Source organism: Taeniopygia guttata, chromosome 2 (assembly GCF_048771995.1).
Source record: "Taeniopygia guttata chromosome 2, bTaeGut7.mat, whole genome shotgun sequence".
NCBI classification, from domain to species: domain Eukaryota; kingdom Metazoa; phylum Chordata; class Aves; order Passeriformes; family Estrildidae; genus Taeniopygia; species Taeniopygia guttata.
The window spans coordinates 30,805,851-30,824,181 of record NC_133026.1 but is presented as its reverse complement, the minus strand read 5'-3'; the positions used below and the strand labels follow the sequence as shown (position 1 = coordinate 30,824,181).

The 18,331-nt window shown below is 39.2% G+C and overlaps 1 protein-coding gene across 1 annotated transcript; it reads left to right on the top strand.

Moving 5' to 3' along the window:
• The first annotated feature begins 12,464 nt into the window (after nt 1-12,464).
• Nucleotides 12,465-16,119, top strand: POLR1F (RNA polymerase I subunit F). Its single transcript, XM_002190360.7, has 4 exons — nt 12,465-12,732; nt 12,816-12,957; nt 14,074-14,282; nt 15,655-16,119. Exons 1-4 carry the CDS (start codon nt 12,512-12,514, stop codon nt 16,055-16,057), a joined length of 975 nt encoding a protein of 324 aa, XP_002190396.6. The 5' UTR covers nt 12,465-12,511; the 3' UTR covers nt 16,058-16,119.
• Nucleotides 16,120-18,331: the final 2,212 nt, after the last annotated feature.

The following is an 18,331-nucleotide window of genomic DNA, read 5'->3' as shown; positions in this document are numbered from 1 at the left end:
ATTTCATTGGAGTAAAGATGCTACACCCATTGTAGTTTAGTGTCAGCGGCCTAAGGAGCTCTAAATGACATTGGGAAGCTTGCTCAGAAAGGCCTTTTTACTGCTAATTGTAAAATTATGAGAATGTTACTTGGTGTTTTGAAGGCAAAAAAGGAACTGAGATTACTCAGTAGCTGGGATTTCAGCAGAAGGTGTGTGCCTGGAGAGACTGGCTTGGCTATGAAATTGTTGTTCTGCTACAGAAAGAAGCAGCTCTGACTTGGAGCAAAAAGTCCAGTGGACTGCACCAGGATGTCTCTTGCCACCTCTCATCAAAACAGTCCAAAAAACACTGAAGACACAGCATAGACACACCTACTTCTGCCAGAGAACCAACAATAAGCTGTACAGAGCACCCTCACTATTGCTCTGTGGTCCTCTCAAATGAGCTCCCAGCATATGAAGAAGTGGCAGGCTTGTTGTTTTCACCCCTTATATTGCATTTGATTTGCTGCAAGGTATCTTTTGTGTTCTTTAACCACAAGTCATAGCAGGCTGCTATAATGACTTCCACATCATTCCAATTTTGCTTCATAACCAGTAGTATGTTTGTTTTGTTTTGCTTTGTTTTCCCCAAGGTCTCCCTGAAATGCACTTAAATTCCTGCCATAAACCCCAAAATGTGTCTTTCTAAAAATATGGTAATTACGGCACTCTGAACAGGTACGAACATTAATTAAAAATAACTTCATCTGCATATTGAAAACAGCTGTTTACATAAACTGGCATAATGTACAATGGCAGCATGCACATTATGCATGGGAGAGATGAAGGGGTACTATAAACACAACTGAAAAGCTGCATATAATTCTGCTGATATAAACCAGGTATAGGAGTCAACACAACATCCTTCTGCACCCTTAGGAAATCATACATACATTTAAAAATATCTAAGAACCATTAGGATTTCCTACCCTCTTTCCTGAATCCCATGGCTAGTAACTAGAGTGAGAGAAATCAAATTATGTTACCAGCACCACAGACTTGTTCAGCTCCTCTCCCCATCATTATGTGAACCCTATTTTCTCTCCCTCCCACTCCATGCTGGTTCAAGATAGGAGACTGTGTCTTATATCTCCCCTTATCACTTCTCTTCTGTTAAAATGCTGCTATATCCTAACATTGAATCAGTTCTTACCTTTCTTGCCCAGAGAAAGGAAACAATAATCATTGCCTTCATTTTACAGTGAGATTGCAAACAAGGCAAATGTAAATCTAAACCATGAAGTCCAAACATGCAGACTGACTATTAAATTCCTCTAGTTTGCTACATTACTAATATTATTGCTGTCTTCCACCCTAAATCCAGGAATAAACTCCAGGAATGCTGACAGCTTATTAACTGTGTAGCACCCTGGAAAAGTGTGTGTCAGAGCTGTTTTTTTTTAACTATTACACATGAAGAACAGTAGGTTAATATTTATACTCACACTATGGTGGGAGCAGCAGAGATCTTGAAATGTTCCAAGGCTTCTGGATCTAAAACACACGGGATTCTGCATGATTTATGCAATGGATTGTTTCGCTTCTATTTTATGCTTGCAAAAATAATGTATAAAACTATGAAGAAAACTGTTGAGTTTATAAATTTAGATATACCTGAAGAAATACCTGAAGAAATACCTGAATGGATTTTAGTATTAACTTTTCCTTCTGTGTAGCACATGACAGGAAGGATAGTTAATCTGACAATCCTTTTATAAATCATATAACATCTTTCAAAGCAACATATACATTTACATTAAAATATGTAATCTATCACCTCCCTTATTCCAATGACCACAAACTTTCTCATTTTAAAGTAATTTGTTTCTCTGCAGATTTCCCAGGCACTATGGTATTGTATGCTAAATTGAAGAGCCTAGGACAAACTGGAATCAAGTAATTTCTTAACCTTCTCTTGGGTTAGCTTCTTAAAACCCCTCACTGCGGGGCAAATTTCAAGACCATATACACATACATACACAAAAAAATACACATATACATATAAATATCCATATACATATATATATATATATACATATACATACATAACTTCTCTTCTAAACCCTTTAAAATTTTCCCATATAAACTTAATCTTTCTGTCCTGAGCATAGGAGTTATGTCAGTGTTCAGTATCTTTAACTTCTTATCCCATTAATCCCTGCCTTAGCAAAATTACATTGGACCAACAGCTAGCAGGCTAAGAGTCCTCATCTCTTCTTAATTGCTTTGAACTAATCTTGCTCCTACAAGGATATTAAAATTGAATAAAATTCTATACTGTCTTATCTTTCTCTCCCCAGTTTTTTGTCAGATAAACAGCCTATTTTACCCATAGGAGTAATTAAGAAAATAAGGAATTACTTTATATTTTAGAATCTGTCTCCTTCCCTGATTTCCATCAATGGATATACAGATCTCTTGTGTGAATTTGTTGCAGGCTGACAAGTTTAACACTGATGCATACATACTTAGGATCTTAAAATGCTTACACTGTGCCATAAGGAATTCTGCAGAACCAGATGCAGAGCAAGTCACGGTGCAGTTGAATTACCCCTGACCTGAGCTTCTCAGCCAGATGCTGGGAGGTGGAGCTGACAAACATGAGCACAGAGGCACACACACACACACATAAACACACAAATGCAGTGCTCCTGCACGCTGCAGTCATGTACAGGAACAGACAGCCCTCTGCTCTCACTAGCTTTCAAAGGCAGCCGTCAAACAAAGCTGAAGGACCACGCAGGGATTGCATCCCCATCTGTCAAAGGGAAAATGCTTTCCTTATGCTAAATGGTTTGCTCAAGAGGGAATGACCTTTCTTCCCCCTCTTAGGATAAATGTTGGCTTTTTCAGAGTCTGTGCTATATACTTGAGTCACAAAACAGTCTCTTGGCAAGTAATGGAGCCAGAATGAGCATCCAACAAAACAGCTTCAAGGATACATAAATATTAATCGGTCACAATTTGTCTTTCAAGAAAATATTGCAACAGTCTTAACTCTGTGGTAATTCTATGGCTGCAATTATGAGATTGTGTACATACAAAGGATCCAGTTGTATCTCTGTTGCAAGACTGGAAAATTTGGGAAAAAAACCTCTGAGAAAAATGGCTTAAGGGTTTAATGATGTAGTGACACATCATGCCTTCAGTGGCAGACAAAAAAAAAAAACCAAAATACAACACCCAAAATATAAAACTTCAAAATAAATCCAAAATCAAACCAAAACAAAAAAATACCAGTAATGTAGTCTTGTTCAATATATCTTTAAGTTCTTCACTTTCATTGTAACAATTTTTTTGTGTGTTCAATTTATTTTTTTATGTCATACACTTGTGACTCCCCAGTGCTCTACAGTATTATATTCAATATTTGGTTGGAAAATTGAAGACTGTTTGAAAGAAAATTCTCATGCTTCATGAACAAAAGGCAGTATGTTCATGTACCTGGGGGTTCAGCTTCTGAAATGCTAAATTAATGTCTCTTTTGAGGACTATATTTAAAGGTATGCTTAAGAAACTGCTTCCACTGAGTAACTGGACTAAGATTTATATTTAAAGTTAAACCTGAACAAGTGTCTCAAATAAGGATTCTTGTGTAATGGCAGCCTAACACTCAGACAAGTCCAATGATTAGCACCTATATTCATAGTGGTGTCAGTATGAGAACCAGGGCCTTTACCTGCATTGCCCTGAAATTGCAAAAAATAGTAAGTGACTGTGCAGGCACAGAAGTGATCAATCAGAATAAATGAATTTTGTAAGTACAGATCTACTGAAGGATAAGAAAAGGAAAGGGACAAACACAGGGATTTTTGCCATTTTCTTCCCACCTTTCCATTAGCACCCAATAGTGAAAAATGCCCATTTCCATCATCAGTCAGTGCAATCACAGCTGCCTTGCCTGCACACTCCTACAAGATAGACTGCACCATCCTTCCCCCTCACGACACCTACATTTATAGTCCTGATACCTGCAAGCCTTTAAGATGACTTCTTTACATGGTTTCCTCAAATACACTGCTCTTAACCCCCAAAATAGGTTCATGTTTGAACACTGCAGGTTTTTTTTGGAAGCATTATTTTTTATTTCAAGTAAATGCACATTCTGGGGACTTCCATGATATATATTGGTTATATCAAGTAATGGAAACATTACAGATGCCCCCCAGCTTACTGGCAAAGAGAGGACATTCTGTGAAAACAACATATTTATTGGGAACTAAGAATTTAATTTCAAATCTCCTTCTTTGATGGAACTCATATCTTTGGCATTTACATTTCCAGTGTTTATACTAATGTCTTAAGAACACTTAAGTAGAACATTTATTTGCAAATAAAATCTCATAACTTGGCAGACTCGGATTCTCTTTATAACTCTTAGAACTATAAATCCTTTTCCACATAAACATATGTATTATTTCCTAACAAAAGTGTGTGACAACCACAAAGTTTATTCTCAGTCTATAAACCTGCATGAGACAGCTCATCCAACATAACGAGTTTGCACAAGGCAAATTAAAAATATACATGTCCAGTAAATAAATAAATAAAAAGTATGAAATAGCAGTGACTTGCCAGGAAAATTATACTCAATGTTAGAATAACCCATAGGTTCATCAGAATGCAATTGTGGTGGAAAAATACAGGAGAACTTTTTTCTTCATTCTGCTAAGTTGAAAACTAGCAAAAAGTGAAGAAGACAAAGTCATTCCAAATTGTCCTTTTTGCTGGGATGCAAAACCCAGCAGTGAGGGGGCTGCCAGGGAGATCTGTTCTCTTTCTCCTGTCTGCAAATATCTGTAGAGATGGTCCAAAGATTTGCAACACTAATGTGGGCATCTTGCCTTCTGCTCTGAGACACAGAATGAAAACAGAATAAAAAGAAGATTAAAAAAAAAAAAACCAAAAAACAAACCCAGTGTATTTTTCCAAATGATGACCTCAAGTGCCACACTGACTGCCCCTCAAACTGAGAGTAAGCACAATTTAGAACTACTGGTGAGACCAGCATTAGAAGGCATTAGATTCTGATATTTATCAGCTTTGGGGAGCTGCAAATAAGGCCTTGCAAACCTGATATCTTATGTGCCTTGCTCCAAGAGTGAAATCCACTCTGATTTATATAAATATTCGGCTAGTTGTGGAGAAAGGAGTGAGCTTTGGCTCTCCAGAGTAAACATTTCTCCTAATCCAGAGCTCAGCATTTTTACTATAAACCAGTAACCTGTTAAAGAATTGAGCACTTAAAAACTCAGGCTGCCTCAAGAGGACTTCAACATCCTAACCACACCTCGACCGCAAAAGCCTGTTTTGCTCACCCTGAAAGCATCCAAGCTCCCATTCTGATTTCTCAGCACTCTCACTTAAGGTGACACTGGGAGGCCCTCTTCTGTCAGAATGAAGCAAGAATGATTTAGCGCACAGAGGAGCATGAAAAGAAGCACTGCTTTGGGAACTACTGACTAGGACAGTCCACTGCAGGCCTTGAATTTTGCTGTCAGGTTGTTGCAGTTCCTCTCAGGTTTGGGTGTTGGGGTTTCCTCCCTCCATCACTGCCTAAACAGAGAAATTTCTCAAGTGATTTGAGTGAGTGAAAAGAGAATCTGATATGAGAGAAGGATTTTGTGCACATCTAATTTTTTTTTTTTTTCCTACCAGTGTAGGGAACATTAAAATTGTTTCTCACAGAAGAGTCCCTGACACTCATGTTTTGTTTTGCTTTGGTTGATGAGTGATTGGCGGTTTTGGGGTTTTGTTTTGTTATTGGTTGGTTTTGGTTTGAGAGTACGAGGTGGGGTTTTTTTTTGGGGGGGGGAGGTGGTTTTTTTTGGTTGGTTGGTTTCAGTTTTTTTACTATTACCACGACTTCTGAAAGCTTGGGATTTTTCCATGGAGGGGAGTGGATGTGATGGTAAAAGCAGTTGAACCAGATAAATGAGAATGTGAGGAACTAAACCAAACCATGAACTCAGCAGGAAGTTGAACAACAACAGAAAATTTTCTGTTCAAATTAGGACAACTTGACAACTGCCTAAATTTATGCCACCTTATCTTTATCCTTGACATTAAGTGACCATTCAGGCATCAAGTGATACCTAGCACTGATGCATTCAGGGGTGAGGGACACTCTAACAGTTTTCAAGATAAGGCACAGCACACTGCAGCTTATGTAATCTACAAAAGGTGCATTTGCTTGAACATCTAGAGCTTCTGTGCTCAAATGCTAAAACTGCGAGTCAAGCTTTTCAATATCCACTCAAAATAATGACTACTACCCTTTATTTTCCCAAAGGAAATAGTGCTGCTATTGATAGCCAGAGGCTCAGCTCCTCTAAGAAATCAATTATATTACAGGCTTCCTGAAGTAGTATACCCTACCTGAGAAGGGCAGCAGAAAAATGATAAATCTAGAATTGCTTTACACTGATGTCATTTTTTTTTTATATTCATTTTAAGCAGAGTTTTAGAAAGAATTTCTTCATCATTTAAGCATATTATTCATATACAAAACACTGATTAAAATAATTAAAAGCTTATCTTTGAATTATCGCATTCTTGGAAAAGGAATCTCAGTGGTTCCTGAAAATAAACAGGATAAACAGGAAAGTGCTGTTATGATTACTCAGCCTCTTTGGCTTGTAATGTGAAAATAGAATCCCTATCAGATTTGAGAGTTTTTGGTTTTTTTTTTCATTCTCGTAGGATGGAAATACAACAAGAACAATTGTTTTGATATTATCCAAGCAAGTCAATATTTGATCCAAAACAGAACCATACACTTAGGAGACTAATTACATTTTTAACTTCAAAAAGAATTTTTGAATTCTCATTTCTATTACATTTGGGGCAAAGGCTTCAACTTTTCCAGTCTATCAAAACAAAAGCATGTTTAACTGCAGAAGAAAGTACAAACAAAACCCCCCAAGGTTAATGTGTTACCCTGAATACAGCTGATAATAATCCACCTGCTAAAGTCTGTAGATAAAATTTAAAAAAAAAAGTATCCACATAACTGAACTATTTATCCTTGTTTTTAATACTTCTCAAGTGTCAACCCTCCTGAAATTCACTTGTGAAAATCAGATTACAGTACAGGGACTTGAAAACAGCCTAGGGGATATAATCAGCTATCTTTCTTTCAAACCGATGGTTACTTTGGACCTCTCTTGAAAGGCAAACTCCTCAGATCTGGGACCTGTTTTCCAGGCCAGAAGGATTAAAAGTTTTCCATAAAAAAAAATAGGAATAGCACTATGCAGGAAAGGATTAAAGTATACATACCTCAATATTCTTAATTTAATTTCTAAATGTCTTCACAACTCTTTTTGTAACAGGGCTCAGGTTATGAGGAGCACTGAAAAGACAGAGCAAGCTACTATTAGTAGAACCAGAAGATTATTTTGTCTTTTACAGTATCTGGAAGAAGTATAGGAGTCATAAAACAGGATGACAAAAAGACATTTTCTACTCTTAAAATGAATAGCAGCTGACTTTTCTGGAGGCAATCTCCTGTGGATCCTTAATTCCCATCTTTTCTTACAATTTTAGAAACACCAGAGTAAAAGGTAGCTAGAAGTTTCTCAGAATATAAACTGCAAAATAGCACAGACAGATTGTCAAGAGACACTTCATTCACCCCATTTACCACCTGTGCATCCATCTCATTTGTTAGCATCATTCATCAGAACCATTCACGGTGCTGCAGAAAAGCCTTACTGCTCTCACAGTGGCACAGGCTGCTTTCCTCCCTTGTTTCTGTGGCAACATCACCTCTTGTTTCTGTGAGAAAGGTCACGTTGTCATTCTATTTAATCCACTACCTGTACACATTTCACTCACTGGCTGGAAACAACACAGGAGATTTTCAGCATTAGAGCAACAAACAGCCAGACCTCCACAGCTCATGATGTCTCTGCTATTGAAACCATGCCTTCAAGTACCAGTGGAGCTGGAGAGGGGCACCACAGTCAGCACCAGGCATCCTACATCAGGCTCCTTATTTTTACATATATAAGGCCAGCAAGCTACTTGAACACAGATCTTTTAGTAATATATTTATTTCAGTAAATATTATATATTATATTTATATTGTATATATTTGTATAATATTGTATAATATATAATATTTCAATAATATATTTATAGACAATATATTTTATATCCACAAGAGTGATTGCCAGCCATATCATCCATTTCCCAGCAAGCAATAACCTACTTTTAGACCAAAGGCAAATCTAGTCAATTCCCAACTGTTCGAAGATGTCCATCCCAAGAACAGAATCACAGAATTGCTTGGATGGAAGAGACCTGAAACATTGTCTACTGCCAACTCCTCCTGCTGCAGCGAGGGATTCCTTCCATTGGCTCAAAGTCCCATCCAATATGCCTTTGAACACTTCCAGGGAAGAGACATTCACAACTTTCGTGGGCACCAGGTTTCAGTGCCTCATCACCCTAACAAAGAACTTCTTCCTCATATCCAATCTAAGCTCACTCCTTTTCAGCTTGAAGCCAATCCTCCTTTGCCCCACCACTCCATGCCCTTGTAAAAATCCCTCTTCAGCTCTCTTATAGGTCTCCTTTAGGTACTGGAAGGTGCTGTTAGGTCTCCCCTGGAGCCTTCTCCTCTACAGCCTGAACAACCGCAACTCTCTCAGTCTGTCTTCACAGAGAGGTGCTCCAGCCCTCTGATCATCTTCGTGACCCTCCCCGGGACTCACTCCAACCGCTCCCTGTCCTTACATCATGAATGTCACTACAAATCAAGACAAATTATTAGCTGAAAGAAATTAACATAATTGCTGTCTTATCACATTTCTTTCCCTTAATGTTTTTCAAAGTCATTTCCTAGCTATTAGGGATTGACCTACTAATTGCTGACAAAACAAAGTAGAGTCTGCATAGTGTAACACAGATTAAATTTTCAGCCAGGCATGCAGTTCCTCTCGTTCTCTTGGATGACAGCACTTACCCATACCAAGGCTTTTGTGTGCCATCTGGTGGACTTTCAGCATTTGGTACATTTTGTTTAAGTACAAATAAAGAGAGTCCGGATGCACTGTCAGGAGAGTCTACGTTCTTTGGCCATTGACAGTTTCATCTTATTATCCTGTATTTGCTCAAATTAATGTGTGCCTGACAGTAACAACCTAATTCCTCTCACATTTGCAGTCAAATGAGCCTTTATACTGTAACTGTTTTTAACTTTAGCTAACCCTTTGCACTGATGGATTTTATAGGTAACTGAATGGTCACCCTTTCAAAAATAATTTCCACAAAACAGAATTCCTAACAGAATTCCATATATAGAACCACAAGCTGACAATCCTCAATGGCATTTAGATATTTCGTTCTCAATGACTAAAAATGCTAGCATTAGTCTCCATTTGTCATGAGGTCAAAGATATTGAAGCAAACCTATTACCATACAACTTCAAAAACAAAACTGAGAGTTTTGAGTACTCATTCTTCCTTCTAAGTATGACAGCAAGAACTGTCTTAAAAAATACTGCAGGGTTAAAAATTAAAAAGGATAAGCCAGCTAAAACATTTGAAAAAAATCCAGAGCACAATTTTTGTACCGTATCTAGCCAATGCAGCTGAGGCATTTCTTCATTTATCCTTTTTATAGAGCGTAAGCTGTGGGATAAGGATGTGATGGAATAAATTTCAAAATGCACAAATTCCTACGGGCACGCAGTCCGAAGCGGGAGTGTATTTCCTACTCCAGCAGGAGTAGGAAATATGCCTGAAAAAACGCCATCAGTTTTCTTACACTCTGGAAGACTTCCAGGATTTTAAGGCTGGATGAGGGCCACTCTCTGAATGAATGAGTTGCACCTGCCACAACAGAGCATCAATAAGCAACTGGATGTACTTTCTACCCAACATACATTGTCAATTCAGAAATCTGAATACAAGATGGCAGTGACTGTATGGATAGAGAAGACCAGTTGAGAGGTGCTGAATTTGTGGTTTTCAAGGAATCTCCTTTTTGGAATCTGGCCATTCTTTCACAGAGAAAACAAGACTAACTCAAAACAGGAAGAAAAAGAACAGCAGCGACTGCAAAGGCAGCTTTTGGGTTTGGTCCCCATTGTTACTTGCAACCTGACCTCTAGAGAAAATCAGGCTCAGCACTGTCTTATCAGCCACTGTGGGACTTGGCAAACATACCAACAGCTGTGCTGGTTTAGACATTGATTTTAGCTGCCTTTTTGGACACAGGCTCACTGGAGTGCTGCTGAAAGGTCAGTCGAGACAGACTCCTTAAGCTGAAAGCTAACATCAAGAAAAGTTATACAACCAGGGAAGAGAAAGAAGCCAAGAAATGAATGTGGGGATATCAGCATTTAAGTCTTAGGGTCCAGATGGTTTTAAGAACTGATCTCTGGCTGGAGGAGGTGGCATTTGGATTGAGATTCCTTCTTTTATCAGAGTATCTTTTACAGAGAGGTAGTGAGTTCAAGTCATACCATGAGTCTGAAATCTCTACAAGCCTGCAACACAACACTGCTTTTGGTACAGACAGACTGTGCTGCATCAGCAAGCAGTGGCACCTGACAGGTGTGGACTTGGAGAAAAACAGCTGGTGCTGAGGCCAGCTATTTACAGTTAAAGGATTTCAAACAGGCTATTTTGAATTAACTCTGCCCTACCACACAGACTTAATGACCATTAGGATTTAAAGTTCATTCTCCTGATTGCTTTAGCCTGAAAGGAAATCTGGAAGCCCGGAGAGCGCTGTGCAATGAAAACCAGGCACGGTAGCAAGGAGAAATGGAGATTCAACTAGAAAGAACAGACTCAATCTTGTAGGGAATTTTCTGGTGACAGAAGTTCATGGGGATAACCTTGGATAGCCACAGGCCCTGAGAGACAGAGCCCTTCTGACACCATCTTGGCCAGCCTGACTATGGGGTGAAAGACAAAGGTCCACATTTTTGTTCATGCTGTTTTTCCATCTTATTATTAGTTTTTATTTTAAGAGCAAAGGTAGGTTTTTATTATCCTGTATAAAACTGAGTAGAGCCCTTAGTGTATTATATGTTCTCACTGCAAACTAAATCCACTCATAAATAAGAGTTATAAAAAATATATTTCTTTTAGGAATAGAAGTGCATGCAGTTATTGTTTAAGGTCTTTAACCAAGATTGAAAGCACATTGCAAAGTTTAAATATGATCCAAATAGTTGAAATAAAAAATATAATATTTTTTCCAGAAAGCTGAGACCATATAACATGAAATTAATTTCAACAGACATTAAATACCTTGGAGGACTAAAGCCACATAAGAATACAGATTAAAGTAGTTAAAGAGATTTTCTCTTTCGATTTTGGAGTTTGGTATGACATCTGAAAGCCATTTTTATGTCAGGTCTTTCACACTAATCCAACTTTACTTGCAGTAAAGTACTGCAAATTATACCATTTGTTTTACTTGTGAAAGCTAACAATGTCCTGTCTTCACAATATGTTCAGTCAAAGAAAACTTTCTGGTGATGTAGTGTTTGAGTAATTTCAAAGGTTTTTGCATCACTAAATGTTTTATAGGGAGCTTGAGGATTTCTGGTATCTGACGTAAGGCTTGTTTTCACAAAACAAGTGTTTCTGAGCCCTCCACAGTATAAAAGGAATTTTAACACCTTTAATGAAACCGACAATTTTTCCTTTTTTTTTTTTTTGATAACTCCCCATGTGGGTTCAATCAGTTTGAAAGTGTACATTTACTGTAACAAGTTAATATAAATTAAACTTAAATCAGTAAGAGGACACCTTTTCAACCTTTTGCATGAGTTCAGTTGAATCAGCTTAAAGTAAAATCCTACTGCGCTGCTTTGCGTGGATATAAAGTCTGAATTACTTTTCTGGACAAAGTCTTCACTAACCAGCCACAAATTCCATCATTCGTACCTGGACAAGGTTTCTATAAGGTTCCTGGACAAGGTTCTAGTACTTTGTACGTAATTGCAGTGTAGAGTGCACCAGCAACCCTTTTGAGTACTTTTACTTTATTTTGTTGTCCTCAGTCGGCGGTTACTAAATGCATTTAAACATTTCTCACCATATGCGCAAACTGGATCTGGGGTGGGACAACAGACTACAAATTCTGTATTTTAAAACTGCTGTATATGAAGAATAAGGCGATTCGTCACCGTGTCTTTTGCCTGGATGGCCAAACGCCCAGTTTAGATTCACAAGGCCACCGCGACGCGTCTCCCGCCCCGAGGAGCGCTGGGCTCCCGGGGCGCCGCGGGTGCGATCCCCTCGTGAGAGCCGGACCCGCTGCTCCTTCCGACTCACACCGCTCCGTGCCTCCGAGACGCGAGGCAGGCTGGGAAGAGTTAAACACGCCGGCGCCCCGCGGCACGGAACGCCCCTCCGAGGGCGAGCACATCCCCCGGAACTCCGTCACTGCCGCGGCCGGGCGCGCCCGGCGGAGGGGAGGCGGCTGACGGCATCAGGCGGCGCGGCGGGCCCGTGGCGCATGGCCGTGCCGCGGGAGCCGCCCGCCGCCCCGGCGCCGCCGCCCGCCGCCGCCGCCGCCCCGTCGTTCGGCGCGGCCCGCGCGCTGCTGGCGCGCCGCCACTCGTGCCTGGTGGCGGGGCCGCGCCGGCGGCACGTGGCGCTGCCCCCGCGCTTCCTGGGCCGCAAGCGCTCCGGCATCCGCGCGCAGCTGGACGCGGAGCTCCTGCGCTACTCCGAGAGGTGCGGCCGCGGGGCGGCGGGGCTGGCCCGGCTCGGCCCGGCCCGGCTCGGCTAACGGTGACCCCTCCTCATTGTCCTTGCAGCCTGCAGGGTGTGCCCGTGGCTTACGACAACATCAAAGTGGTGGGGGAGCTCGGCGACATCTACGACGACCAAGGATTCATCCACCTGGACGTCGAGGCGGACTTCATCATCTTCAGCCCCAAGAAAGGGAAGAAGCTGGTGGTATGCTTACGGCACGGGGTTTTTTTATTAAGTGGTCAAAACTTGCCTTATCTTCATCGAGTGCTCTGGCTCTTACGTGGAGACATATTTTAGTTTATGTTAGCTCATCCACTTACGAGTAGTTCACAGCAGTTTATTACTAGCTCGTTCTACAATTTTTATTGTTGTTTGTCTGTTTTGCACGTCTCTAGGTTTGTTGAATTTACGTATAATTATATATTGCTAAACCGTTGTGTCATAAGCATTGCATGTTTAATAGTGTATCATAAGTGTGTATATCATACCGGTGCTCCATTCTGAAGAGAAGGTAATTCTCAAACAGGTTACATTTGTTATAGTGATGGGAATGTTTAGGATGCTCTCCAGTTTGGTTCCTCCAAGCACAGGACCAATACGCCGAGCTAGCCTGCCTTTCACTAAAGGAGGTGTGTGCTCACAGAACAGCTTTAAGCTTGTCGAAACCCTTGCTCAGCACTTGTGGGTAAAGCATGTTAAGAGTTGGCTTGCATTCATTGTTGTGCCATACCTTTTGCAGCACAGATGGTGTCTTTATAATTGTGTTTTAAGATGAATGTGCCATCTTCCTAGGAGGATAATGGAAAAATTTTTGATATCTGTCATTCATTCTATGGGTAAAACAAAGGTGGATATGGTTTCATATGCAGATGTGTCAGAAACCCACTTAATGGAGTATTTAGAAGCTTTTTATGTGTCTTCCCTATCTTCAGCTGCTAAGTACTTCTGTGCCAGCTTGAAGAGCATTTTAGGCAAGTAAATCAGACTTAAAATGGCTTCAAAGCAAAGTTGATCACTGTAGTGTAAGGAAAAGAGTTACCTACTCTATTCAGGTATTCACTGTAGTTAAATCCTATGTTTTGACTTCCTCTCCTGCAGTTCAGTTCTGTTTTCAGAGGAATTGTATGAAGAGCTTACAGAACTAACTTTGATTTTAATGAAGGAGCATTTAACTTATTGCTAGATAAACTGGCTTCATAACTTGTACTGAAACTCTTACTGAAAATTTTCCATATGGGAAGGTAAATATTTAAAGGGTTTGCATTGAAGGGGCTGATTTTTGCTATAGACTTGCATGACATTATTTTTTTCTTTTTTTAGGGCATAATTAATAAAGTGGCCCCTAGTCACATTGGCTGCCTGATACATGGATGCTTCAATGCATCTATCCCAAAGCCTGAACAAATGTCCATTGTACAGTGGCAAGAGCTGGGGTTAAAAATAGGGGATGAACTGAAATTTCAAGTGTTGCACTTGGATTCTGATACAGCTGGGGTGTTCTTCATTCGAGGAGGACTCACTAAAAGCAGGTACAGTGCCTCAATAGAGAATTTTTTAAACTGATTCAATACATTTTTTAAGATGCAATTAAAATCACTTAGATTGTAATCTTTCAGCTTTCTTGTTTTTTACACAAATCCGTATATAACTGTATATATAACTATATATATATATTTTTTGTCGTAAACTAAACTTTCTGCTCTTTAGGACTGCCATGGAAGTTTTCTCTGGAAAAAGTAAAACTAGGTGTTTCTTGAGCTTTAAAAATCCGAGTGTGTTGACCTATTAATTGTCAATTATATATATAATACATGCTCAAAATAACGCATCCAGGTGTCCAAAAGTAGCTTTGTGCATAGGCTTTCCAAGTGCAAACAGTCCAGGAGTCCTGAACACAGTGGTTACATTGACAGTTGCACACAAACACATGCATGTGCATTGTATAATGACAAATATATGACTTGCTGAAACATGAGAATTTCAAAGAGGAGAAGATGTGTCTGCTTCCTCCTTAGGCCTCTATAAATTTATGGGGCACCTTGAAAGAAATCTTCAGAAGAGTTCATACATGTTTTAAAAGAAAAACAGTCATTTACTGAGCAATGTTTTTCTTTCAATATGGTTTTGGTTTTGATTAATGTATAATATAATTCCTACTGGCAAATTCATAGCATTTTTTGTTTTTTTCTTCTTTTAATCCTGAAGGATGCTCTGTGTCGTTTCAGTGAAGTTACAATGAAAGTTAGCAATTTTGTCTTCAGTGCCTCTGGGGACATAAGAACCTCTATGGTTTTAACTGCATTCTTTCCATATTTGTCTTAGACTTTTTTTTTCCCAGTGCTCTTGGTTGCAAGCTACCTGTTGAGGTGGGGGAGGAATTTAGTGGTTTTTGGTGGAGGTTTTTTTCTTGTCTTTTTTTTTTAATTTTTATTTTTTGGGCATCATTTTTGTTTGAATTAGAGTAGGGTAATTGCTTGGTAAAATCAGCAATGTGCCTCGTATAGGACTGGATAGGCCACTAGCTGTGTGTTTTTGTGAATGACTTAAAAAAAAAACCAAAAAAGCTTTACGACACAATGTGTAGTTATGAATTAGGGGATGAAGAAGCACAAGAAACGAGGAACTACCAAATGATCTATATGACACTTTAGAGAAGAAATTTAGCCTAAGATTTGGAAGAGAATATTTATTATGTGATAAGAATAGAAATTACCCTGAGAGTATTAAACTTTGATTCTCTGTAACCCAGAGTATCATGTTCTCCATTTGTTGTTGTTCTTAGCAAATGTTTATCTTTCATCTGCTTGGTGTAAATACAAGTTTTAGCAAATTTTGACATTTCACTATGTGAGGTGCTCTAACATGTCTCTAATCCAGTCGATGTTGTATGTTTCTTTACAGCATGCGGCCCAAAAAATCTGTTGCAGTCACCGAAAGTACAAATGGGCTTGAAATTCAAAAGCTTGACCACCAGGAAAATGGCCTGGATAACTGTGGGGAAGATAATGTCACAGAAGAGCCTTTAAAAGACACAGGTGACCTTGGGAGGGAAAATGAAGACGAGACAAGTGTTAATGCTTTGAATGGATTATGTGATGATAAAAAGAAGAAGAAAAAGAAAAAGGACAAGGACAAGCATGAAGAACAGGAACTTGTATTGCCTACCAGTGACTCCAGTGGTTACCAAAGTGGCCATAAAAAGTCAAAGAAAAAGAAAAGAAAGCACTGTGATGAAGTTGAAGAAAGTGAATTATCTCAGCTGTCAGAAAAACCCAAAGCAAAAAAGAAAAGGACTAAGGTCTGAAGGTTTCCTGCATAAGATTTCAGACGCTTTTGATAAGTTTCAATAAAACCCTGTTTTGAAAATGTGTCTCTTTTTCTTTACTACACAGTCTGCTCTGCTAAGTCAGATGGTGTTTGTCTGCATATATGCACCAGCAGTTTGAAAGGCAGGAGCTTTTAAAGTAGTAATAGAATAAGTGGGATAGAAGCAATATCTGCCTGGCTTTTTTACTAAAAAACAAGGCACAAAAACACTGTGGAATGTAAGTATAGGAACACATGCATCACCTCTGTGTCTGCTTTCCAGTTCCATGCATTAGCCAATTGCTAGTTATGATGTTTGCTACTCTAACTCCATTTTTGCCAGTCAGTGTCTTGATTTTACAAGAGTAGATTATGATTATCTTCCAGTTTCTGGGAAATTCATGCAAACTCCCAGGAGTCTTAAAAGAGATAATTTTTTTTGAGCTTCAGTTTTCAGCTTTTGGTTGCAGCTCTTCAGTTGTGAGGAGGTATGGGGAGAACTGTAGTGTGACATGGTCTAGTGTTTTACCAGGGCAGGAGGCCATGATTGTTTTGGTATTGATTTGCCTGTTACAAGAGGAACACAACCAGCTCTTTGAAGGCCTTGTTAGTAAACAGCATGAATGTGGAAACCTGCTGTTCTAGGTGATAAAGCATTTTGCTCTAGTGCTTAATGCTGATGCTATTAGTTCACTTCAATAGAAGTGTTTACAATTTCTAGTAACATACACTGAACATGTTTTGAATTTTAAATGTGACAATACTTGTTTTAGGGCTCACTTTGTGCTATATTAATTGCTTTTATGCTTCTTTAAAGCTCCAGATGTACCAAGACAAAGTTACCAGCTTACAGGCTCGATGATATGACAGTACATAGTAGGCATTTTAAAGTTATGGCACTATCAAGAACCAAGTTTAGACTTTTTAAAGACTTACAAGAAAGTGAACTTAAGTAGTTAATGCCAGCAGTAGCAGCAGAAACCAGGGTATCCTTATATGTTTGCTCTTCAGTGTACTTCATCTTGGAGCCAGTTTCTGAACAGTGAGGTGAACATGAATTTGTACTGATGTGTTTCTATGTGTGATGATGCTGACACTTGATTTATGTGCAATTTCATGGACACTGGCTCTTCTGTCCATTCTCCTGTACTGTGACAAAACCTGAGAAATCAGATGATGTTTGTAATGTGTTACACCATGCTGCAAGGTCAGCTGAGTGCAGTATTCTGGTGTGTTCATGGTTGCAGATAAGACACAGCCGTCTCATCCTGCTGTACTTAAAAGTACACAGGCAGGCTGAAGGTTGAGACATAATTTAGTCAGAAATTATGTGCTAGTTCCACCTTTATATATATATATGTGTGTGTGTGTGTGTGTGTATTTCTGTAGTGACTTGAGGGACAGGTTGGATGGATGGGTAAGAAAGACATATGAGAGAAGAGGATGACAAGTGCAGATATTTTTTGATAATTTCAACTTGAAGAGAAGAATGGAGGCAATTTCTGTTGCAGATTAACTGAGTCACATGATTTGATCTCTTAGTCCTTAATGCTCATTGTACCTCACTTTCCCTTCTAGGGAAGGGAAACCCACATGCAGAGTCAAGCCTCACCAGTTGATAGAAGCAGTTTGTAGTGCCAAGTTTGTCTTGCTCTGTTCTGCCTTTTCATCACCATGCAAAGAAAGAAAACATTTGGGGGGAGGTACTGAAATTGCAATTAATGAATCAAGTAACACAGACAATATAAATGCTTTCAGCACGTTGCTCTTTTTCCACTTTTGCTGCTGTACTGTACTGGGAACTGCTTACTGTAATTTAACAAACTGCAAACTGTTTTGTTGATGATTAGTTTTTTCTGAAAGCCTACAATAATCTCAGTTTTGGGACTATTTAGAGGCAGGTTTGTTTTTGGCAAACAAGTGTGGTTGGCACCCACTTTTGTCATTTTTTTGTTTTCTTTCTTGGATTATAACAAAAGAGCAATTAAAAATAAATGCAGGCAATTTATAAAAACTAAATGCTGGCAATTAATGATTGCTGAACAAGTTGTTTCTCCAGTGATACAAATATAATAACATGTTAAATTCTTGATAAGTTTTGTGTCTTTGGAAGGGGAAAAGTGAAGAAAAGACTTCAAAAAATAAGGAAGAAAAACTTGCTTTACACAGTTGGAGGCGATACTGGCAGCCTCGCAGCTGCACTTTTGGTGTTGCTGTAAATGCCATTTTGACATTTGCTAAATATGGCAAGAAAAACTTGGGTTTTCAAAAG

Bases quoted from the DNA above. Each gene is read 5' to 3' on its own strand.
- POLR1F (XM_002190360.7), top strand. From the start codon at position 12,512: ATGGCCGTGCCGCGGGAGCCGCCCGCCGCCCCGGCGCCGCCGCCCGCC. The intron at 12,733-12,815 runs GTGCGGCCGCGG...TTGTCCTTGCAG, and splicing joins CTCCTGCGCTACTCCGAGAG to CCTGCAGGGTGTGCCCGTGG. The intron at 12,958-14,073 runs GTATGCTTACGG...TTCTTTTTTTAG, and splicing joins AGAAAGGGAAGAAGCTGGTG to GGCATAATTAATAAAGTGGC.